Here is a 9569-nt window from a genome sequence, read left to right as displayed (position 1 = left end):
TGTATCCTATCATTCCTTCCTCCCCTTCCTACCCTGCCAAGTTGCCTCTGATCCATTATGGGTTCTCTTTTGTGAGCCTGGGGGAAATCATCACTAGTGGTTCCTTCTACAAGTTGGTATCAGTTGGCTTCATGGAGCAAGTGGGTAAAGTAACTGAGAAAACAACCAAGTAGAGGCAGCTTGGAGGGCTGGGGTGGGTGGTGGTGTCAGGGAGTATTTGTGACCATGTACTTTTCAGAGACCTCTGCATGGTACTAGAGGCTGGCCTTCAAACTCACTTATTGGCTTTATCAAAGAAAGTCCTGTCAACCTGCCTTCTCCAGGACCACAGCCAAGAAAATCTCTGTGGAATAGTTCTACTCTGTAAAATATGGGGTCACGGCGTCAGAACCAACTCAACAGCAAAGGGTTTGGTTTGGTGTTTTTTTTGTTTGTTTGTTTGTTTATTTGTTTGTTTGTTTGTTTGTTTTTTGTGTTGTTGTTTTCTCCTCTGTGCACTGCTCTACTCTGGTTGGGGTTTTGTCACAACAGGTCTTTAAGTTTCACAAGAGAAGCCAAGTTTTGAGATTTTAAAGTGAAGCTTCCTATTTCTGAAAGGCTGTTGTTATATGCCGTCGAGTCAGAATCAACTCATAGTTGAGGTTCCTGTGGGTTTTCTGAGGCTATAAATCACACATGAGGAGACTGTCCATCCTCCTCCCACAATGTTGATTGATTTTATGAAATATGTTGCATGAGAATGATTGTATGAAACACAGTGTGAATGAAGAATAGTGTGAAATGAAATGTATACTGAACTTTGGAAGCAAACCAGTTAAAAAAAAAACCCCACAAAAAGGGAGCCAATTTCAATGTACAATACCTGTATGATCTGACAAAAAAATTGAGTTTGATCTTAGGCATGCTCAAGGTGATACTAACTTAATTTTTAACACTGTTGTTTTGTTGCTATGTGCTGTCAAGTTGCTTGTGACACATAGCGACCCTATGTACAACAGCCCTAAACTCTGCTCTGTCCTGTGCCAGTCTCACTGTCTCCGATACACCCATATCGATTACCCCAGTCATTGAATCAATCCACATCATAGAGAGTCTTCCCATCCTGCATTGTCCCTCTACCCTCCCAAGCATGATATCCCTCTTCCAGGACCTCTCCTTGTAACATGTCCAAAGTATGTCAGACAAAGCCTCAGAATCCTTGCCTCCAAGGAGCAGCCTAGTTTAACCCTCTCTGGGATGAAACTGTTCATTTTCTTAGCAGTCCATGGTACATTCAGTACTCTTCTCCAGCACCACAGGTCAAAGGCATCAACTCTCCTTCTATCCTCCCTAGTCATTGTCCAACTCTATGATGCATAGCAAGTGATCTATCATGCACACCTTAGTCTCCAGAATGACACCATTGCTCCTCAGTACTCTAGAGAGGTCCCTAACAGCAGGCTTTCCCATTGCAGTACGTCTTTTAGTTTCCTGGCTGCTGGTGCCAAGAGTGTTGACTGTGGAGCCAAGCAAACTAAAGCTGTGAACAATCTTAATCTTTTCACCATCCATCCTGATGCTGCCAATTGGTCCAGTGGTGAGAATCTTTGTCTTCTTGACATTGAGCCTTAATCCATATTGAAGGCTGCAGTCCTTGACTCTCTGCAGCAAGTGTTTCAGGTCTTCCTCAGTTTCAGCAAACAGGGTTGTGTAATCTGCATAATGCAGATTATTGATGGATCTTCCACCAATCCTGATGACACACTTCTCCTCATACAGCCCTGCCTTCTGAATTATCTGTTCTGCATATAAGTTGAAAAGAGATGGAGATAAGACACATCCCTGGCTACACCCTTCCCAATTTTGAACCATGCAGTTTCTTTGCTCTGTTCTGATGACTGCCTCTCAGTCCAAGTATAGGTTTCGCATTAGCACAATCAATAGTTCTGGGATTTCCATTCTTCTCAGAGTCGGCCACAGTTTGTTATGATCCACACAGTCAAATGTGTTTGCATAATCAATGAAACACAGATAGACATTCTTCTGGTATTCCCTGCTTTCAGCCAAGATCCATTTAATTTTAGCTACAATATCCCTAGTACCACGACCCCTTCTAAACCCAACCTGGACTTCTGGCAGTTCTCCGTTGATGTGCTGTTCCAGTCGTTTTTGGATAATCTGCAGAATCTTGCTTGCATGTGATATCAATAGAGATCTGTACTTTAGCAAACAGAGAAGGCTTACTTAATGAGATAGCGTGTAAGTTGAATTTTTAAAAAGAAGGTGACAGGGGAATGCTATACAGGCACATAGAACTGCCACTGTAAATGCTGGAATTTTTAAGGAGAAAGGAGCCAGTTTGTTGTTAGAGTCTAGAGTTATGGGACTTGTGTCTGACTAGCTATTTTTTTAAGTGGGAAATTTGGTTTCCATTATTACAACGTCATAATAATGTTGTATTTATTCTATCCTAAGACCCACTGCCTTCCACTCACTGTACTTTCAATGTTTCTTGATTTACAACTGACATCCCAAATGCATTCTTTACCATAGATTGAGGACAGATATTGTGATGCTGTTACCACTAACAAGGCATATGTAAATTTTGGAACTGGCATCGCAGGAGGCTTTCAGTGGCAGTAAATGGGAGATTCCCTCTGTTTATCCCATGGAACAGGTGGTGGATTCAAACTGTGTGCCTTTGATTTGGCAGAGCAATACCTTACCACAAAACCACCAGATCGCCCTCTTCTGAGAGTTAAATTATTTGCATTGATGGTTGACTATGTAGTTATATTTTAATTTGAACCACCATGTGTCACTTAGATATCTTCTAAAATAGGATACAATGTGATGAAACATTGAAACAGTAACATAATGTACACAGATTCATTGTTCATTATCATCCATTAGGAATGCAAATAAATGTAAAAATTGCCAACTCTCCTGGTAAATATGATGCCGAGGTTACAAATCCAGAAGAGGTTGACCAGACTAACTGATGTGCATTCAGATCACTGAATGTTTATCAGTCAATATCTTCTAGCTAGGAAAAAAAGAGATTCCGGGGATATGGGATCGAATTCTATGTAAAAAGGAAACCATGTGTATAATCAAAGATGAAATATGTCAACACTTACACTCTTGAATAGTCTTTGAAATCTTTCAAAATGATACTATTAGTGTCTAAAGAGATCTAAATATAACTACTGGTTATAAAAAACCAGCAAACTACCATGATACTATTCTTAGCCAGAGGGTTAAAAGGGTTAATAAAAGTGTAAATGAGAAAACTTAGAATTACTGTTAGATTATGACTCTAAAGAAGAAAGCAGTACAATTATGATAATAACCAACATTTATTGAATGATTACTATGTGGCACTGCTTTAAGTGCCTTTATAGGTCTTATCTACTTTAGCCTCAAGACAGCTATGAGATCAGTGGTGTTATATTTATTTTACTGTTTGGAAGAAGTCTTCGTCTTGACTCTCAGAGTCATTATGCTGTTAGAATACCCTGCTTATGCATATTTTATGGCTAGGCTAATGCTTTTTAGGTTGGCTTAAAAGTATACATCTAAACATATTTAGACATGGTACTTCTTCTAATCAACACCATCTAAAATCAGTAAGGTCGGTCAATATTTATAGTATTTTGAGAATTGGTTAATATCTTAACACATTGCTAGAAGAATTGTTTTGCACTATAGGGCAGGTGTTCTAGGGTAGATTATAGAAAGCCTGATCTTCATAATCTTTTTATCTTAGAACAGGTGAAAGATACAGGGAGAAACAGTACGAGCAATGTCTTATGTGGTTTTGAAAGCAGTTTCTCCACACAAAACGCTTTATCTCTCTTCTAAATTCTTCTGATCTTTCAGAGCCATTCTTAATGGCTCTGCTTCAGGACGTAGTCCCTGATTTATGTGAGTCGATGTACCTAGGAGCAATTTCCAGATAATTAATTAAGCAATGAAACGAACTATACGTTAAAGACAGCTTTTATTATTTAAGTTAGCCTCGCTGCTCTCTTGGCCCCAGCTCTCCTGAACTTCTTAGTTCTAAGCGATGGCTTAGATTATCGCTGATAATTTCTGTCTCCAATTTCTTCGTAGTTCTGCCAAAACTGTGTTAAAAATTTTCAGACGGGAGCTCCTCTGCCCTGGCGACTCTGCAGGGCGGGGCGGGGGAAGCGGGAGAAGAGGCGGAGGCTCCGAGGGAAGCGCTGTGCGCAGCCACGTGACTTCCTTCCCGAGGAGCTCCAGCTGCCAGCCTCCCCGCAACCTAGTGCGTCCCGCCTAACGGCGCTAGCGCATTCTGATTGGTTCCGGGTACGACTGTAACAAGGCGGTGTCCACGGTCAAGCTGCTCATTGGTTTCGGCTACTGTCGCTCCGGAGCGTTGCCAGAGCGCCCGCAGGCGGTGCTGCCGGAAGCCCCTCCCATTGGCCGCCGGGTTCGTGGCTGGTTGGCCGTGGCTGTCACTCCTGGGCTGTTTCCCTGAGGCCCGATCTCTGCTGGGGGCGGGAGGAAGAGGGGCCAGTCTGGGGCCTGAGGAGTCCTCACAGCCGCTGCCGCTGCCGCCGCCGCCTTAGCGGCTGCTATGACCAGCGGGCTAGGCGCCCTCCGCAGCTCCGCGCAGCACTAGTCCTGGCCGTGCGCCCGCCGTCGCCGTCCGGGTCCCCAGCGCGGCCGCTCCCTCGGCTCTTCCAGCACCGCCTGCGAGGCGAGGCGGAGGCAGGATGAAGATGACAGTGGATTTTGAGGAGTGCCTGAAGGACTCACCCCGCTTCAGGTAATCGGCACAGCTCCCCGGCGCTGGACCGGCGGCTCCCCGGATCTGCCTGCCCTGGCGGCGGGGAGGTGAAAGCTGGCTCAGCGGAGCGGCCCGAGGTCCTCGCAGCCCGCGCTTTCGACGGGGCGAGCGGCCGTGGCCAGTGCTTCCGATGCGGCGAGGGCACCGGAGGGACGAGGCTGTGGTCAGGAGAGGGACGTCGCCTCCACCCACCTCTCCTCCCTCTCTGCCTCCTCCCGGAGACTCTCATAACCTTTGCGGGCGCGCGCTCTCGTCCCCTTCCTCTTCTCTGCTCATCCTTTCCCCTTCCGCTCCTGGGTCTCCACTCCCCTCCCCACCTCCTCAGTGGGGGCGCTCTCGGGGACACCCTCTTGCAGTTCACTTAGTTCCCCTTCGCGCTTCTCCTCTGCCAGGACTCGGGGAGGAAGGCTCGGGGGCGAGCCCCCTGCAGGAGGGGTTCCCAGCAGGCGCTGGCGGTGGATTGGCCCGCGAGCAGCGGGTGGGGGTGCTGTGCCCAGCCGCCTGCCAGCGACCCTGGCCCTTTACTCTTTGCTTTTCTTTCCTCTTAAGCACTTTGAGAGGTGAGGACGAGGAGACACTGCATTTCTGTTTTGAGAACGGAAGTAGGAGGGCCCAGAAGATTGCATTTAGGTTCCTCTTCCAGCAGCCTTGGCCCTGGAGGGCCGTGGATCACAGTCGGATGCTCCCACTGGATCTGTCACATAAACGGACGTGCTGGCACTCCCATTCACATGGGCTGCCCGTCCTTCCATGTGACAAGTGGCAGGCCTGCGGGTGCCCAGGGTACATGCCCTGTCTCTTACGGGCGTTGTTAAACTCTTGAGTTGAGAAAAGGGATTCTAGGTTGTAGTTTACAGTGGGATGTCTAGGGTTTTCCTTAGGATAAATGTTGTTGTTGAGTACCATCCAGTAGGAATTAACCCATTAACCCGTAGCTGGCCTTAGCTGCAATGGCTGTTAATTGAAAGGGTGGGAATTGCCCACTCTTCTCACGCACAGAAGCTGGTGGATTCGAACTACATGCCTTTGGGATTGCAGTGCAGTTTCTTACCACTAGGCCACCAGAGCTCCTAAAACTTCCATTATATGACATTGCATGAAAGCGTCTTCTCCTTGAAAATTAGTTTGTGTGTGTGAGAGAGAGACAGACAGACTGAGACTGAGTCTTTGCAGTCTGAGCCTGCTGTCTGTAGGCCAAGCCTGTGTGCTAAAATTCTTGCATCCTTCTCATGAGAACTAGCACTTCTCATTCTTATCATTGCTAATTTCCCATTCTCCTTTCAGTGGAAACTTAAATTGCAGAACTAAGAAACTATTCTTTTTGAGAGGAAATTTAAAACATTTTCTCCCCTTTGATTTTTTTTTGGGGGGGGGATGTGTTTGTGTGAATTTTATTTAAACTTGTGTTATTGTTGGGTACTATAGAGTCTGAACCAAGCATAGCTGGACCCTCCAGTGACTTTGCATGGGAGGAGATTGCCCATCTTTCTCCCACAGAGCAGCTGGTGGATTCACACCTAGTAGTGCCTACCAGTTGGCAGCACAGCTCCTTAAGACTAGGCTACCAGAGCTCCCTGTTTAGAGCTTAGGGGTTTTGTAAAAAAACTAAAACACCAGCAAAAACAAAACAAAAAAAAGCAACAACAAAGGGACTGATTTGATTGTTGGTATTGCTGTTAGTTATTGAAACTTTTATGCTTTATGTGAGCTGAAGGGCTTGGAGGAGTCATTAATGGATTGCTTGGGAAATCTTGTAGACCATTTTCTTTGATGGTGTGACAAAAGTAATTTTTAAAGTGTTCTGCTTTTTGTGAAATTTTTATTAATGTGACTCAGCTACTTATTTTTAAAATGAATTAGCCACAGCATTTTTCTCTTAGAGAATGTTGCTTTGTGCTCAATTTGTTTCATATTTCAAGTTTGATATGGAGTTGAGAGAAGTGACTTGGAAATGTTTTTAGCCACTGGTGTTGGTCACACACCCTGTGATGTCTTTTACAGTTTGGGAAATAAAAGAATCATTGAATACATATGACATAAGGGGAAAGATACTGAATAAGTTGTATAGAACATTATAGTGAACTTTGCTAAACTTGAATCAATTGCTGTTCTGTTTTAATTAAGATTTCAGAGACTTTCCAAGGAATTGTTTCCACTATTTCAGTTATTGTTGTTTCCCTTTTGGGAAGCTTGTTGACCACTGAACCTGTTCTGACACATGGTGACCCTACATACACCATGGGATAGGGTTGCTGCATAGAATTTCCAAGGCTGTGAATCTGCAGAAGCTGCTTGTCACCTGGTGTGTTCAAACCACTAACCTTATGATTAGCTGCTGAGTGCCTGACCACCGCACCATCAGGGCTCCTTGCAAATTAGGAAGTTGTTTTGTGTCGACTCATAGCTGAGTCTGACTCACAGTTGAGTTTGGACTGACTCAGAGCTGACCCACCAATGAGTTTTCAGAGGCAATAAATCGCATGGGAGACGACTGCCTATCATTCCCCGGCAGAGCAGCGATGGATTCACATCGTGTACCTTTGCATTGGCAGCATGATTCCTTTACCATTAGGCCACCAGAGCTCCCTGTAAATTAGTAAGAGAGATCAAAAGTCTTTAAATATCTTTGAATATATTTTTTGAGAGTAGATTAGATTTGCAGTAGAGAGAATTATACCAAGAAATTATAATTTCATTACTCCGGTTGCTAATTTTTTGTTTTTCTGTAACAGAGTGTAGATTTGTATAGCATTGGAGAAAGAACATTTGAAATAGCCGTTTCACTTACATGCATGCTCTAAGTGTGCGAGAATCTTGATTTTTAAGAGTATCATGAATTTTAGCAATTACATATTAAAACTTTCGTATCAAAATAGAAAATTTGTGAGGACTCTGCTTGTTTCTTTGACAGTAAGCCAGCTGCACTGATGATATAGTGTCCTGATGATCTATTGAGCTGTCTTTAAATTGATTCCTATCTTAATTTTCCTTCTCAAATTTTTCTTGTGGCATTTAAGTTTGGCATGCAGTTTTAATTGCTTTGAGTGCTGCCGAATTAATGCAAAAGGCAAAACTTGCTGAAGAAAAATTTAACCATCATTTAAGCTTTAAAGATTAATTTTCCTTTTAAATGAATCAGAATAAGAGGAAAAGGGTTTGGAATGGAGAAGGATGACGTAGTTGCAACATGTCTTTAGGAATTTGACTGAAGTTGGTTACTTTTATGTTCCTATTCACATTGATTTGTTTTTATTTTTCCTTTTTAGATTAGAAGGCACATATCACTGTAATTTTTGGTGATTTTTTTTTTTAGCTTTTTAAACACTAGTTCTTAAAGTAAAAGTCAAAATCTTGCTCATCTAAAAATCTACAGGAACGTAATGTATTTAAATGTTGTGTTTCTCCCCTTTCTAAATTTTTCTTTTCATCAACCTTTGTTGAAAATGTCTGAATGTTTTGGGCCCTAAATTGTATATGTAAGAGCAGTGATGCAGTAGTTAAAACACTCACTTGCTAACCAAAAGTTTGGCAGTTTGAATCCATCAGCAAGAGAAAGCTACGACAGTTTGCAGGTCAGAAACCCTGTGGGTCCATGCAGGTCTGCCCTGTAGGACCTCTGTGAGTTGAAATCAACTCAACAGCAATGAATTTGAGATGTGCTGTTTTTTTTATTACAATGTATGTGTTGTTATGTGCTGTCAAGTCACCTAGGACTCATAGTGACCCTCTGTAGAAGAGCGCTGAAGCCTGCCCTGTCCTGAGCCAGTCTCACTGACTCTGACACACCTACCCCCCCATTGCCCTAGTTATTGTATCAATCCATCTCTTCTGGGTCTTCTCCTGCACTGTTCCTCCACCCTTCCAAGTATGATGTCATTCTTTAAGGACTAGTCACTCCTGGCAACATCCTTGCCTTCAAGGAGCAACTTGGTTTTACCCTCTCCAGGACAGACTTATTCTCTTGGCAATCTGTGGTATGGTCAGTACTCTTCCCCAGCTATAAAAGGCATTGATTCTTCTTCTGTCATCCTTAGTCACTGTCCAGCTCTCTGATGTATAGCAAGTAAAAGTTATGACCGTAGCCTGGATTAGACTCACCTTAGTCTCTAGACTGACATTGTTGATCCTTCAGCACTATGGAGACATCCATGACAACAGATTTTTCTAATGCAATTCAACTTTTAACTTCTTGACTGCTGGTGCCAACAGTGTTGATTGTGAAGCCGAGCAAGCTGTAACTGTTGACAACCTCAGTCTCTTCTCTATCCATCATGGAACTGCCAATTGTCCCAGTGGTGAGAATCTTTGTTTTCTTGATGTCGAGCTTCAATCCATATTTAAGACTACAGTTCTTGACTTTTTGCAGCAAGCATTTCAGGTCCTCCTCAGTTTCAGCGAGCAAGGTTGTGTCATCTGCATAACTGATGACTCTTCCGCCAATCCGGTCATTATTAAATGCATGTGTAGTCAGTCTTTAAAATCTTCTAGAATGTTTATAAAATTTATACTTTTCTTTTGAATGTATTTTGGTTCACTCATGACGTGATTGTTTTGTTTGAGACAAAAAAAGAAAATTGAACTAGTGAGAACTCTTTGAACTGTGAGAGTTTTAGCTAGTGTTGTAACATAGTATTTCCACCACCAGACTCTAGAACTGTGAGAGAGTTTTACCCTAAACAGTGTTCAAGTATAAAAGTGGTGGAGCAAATAAGACTTCAGATATTTTATTTTTTAATTTAATCTGTGTAATTTATTGTATACCACCCTGAATAAT

At 43.2% G+C, this 9569-nt stretch overlaps 1 protein-coding gene across 1 annotated transcript in view; it reads left to right on the top strand.

Annotated features, from left to right (window-relative positions):
• The first annotated feature begins 4560 nt into the window (after window positions 1–4560).
• The window catches only part of ACAP2 (ArfGAP with coiled-coil, ankyrin repeat and PH domains 2), a 188410-nt gene continuing 183401 nt past the window's right edge, over window positions 4561–9569 (top strand). Inside the window, exon 1 of the mRNA XM_006884177.1 lies at window positions 4561–4774. Coding sequence (XP_006884239.1) covers window positions 4722–4774 — 53 coding nt within the window. The 5' untranslated portion in view covers window positions 4561–4721. The remainder of the gene's footprint in view (window positions 4775–9569) is intronic.

The sequence above is a fragment of the Elephantulus edwardii genome, unplaced genomic scaffold, assembly GCF_000299155.1.
Source record: "Elephantulus edwardii isolate Elephantulus edwardi_28Jun2011 unplaced genomic scaffold, EleEdw1.0 scaffold00032, whole genome shotgun sequence".
In the NCBI taxonomy this organism is placed as follows: domain Eukaryota; kingdom Metazoa; phylum Chordata; class Mammalia; order Macroscelidea; family Macroscelididae; genus Elephantulus; species Elephantulus edwardii.
The sequence above is the reverse complement of the archived record's forward strand: the minus strand, read 5'-3'. Positions and strand labels throughout refer to the sequence as shown.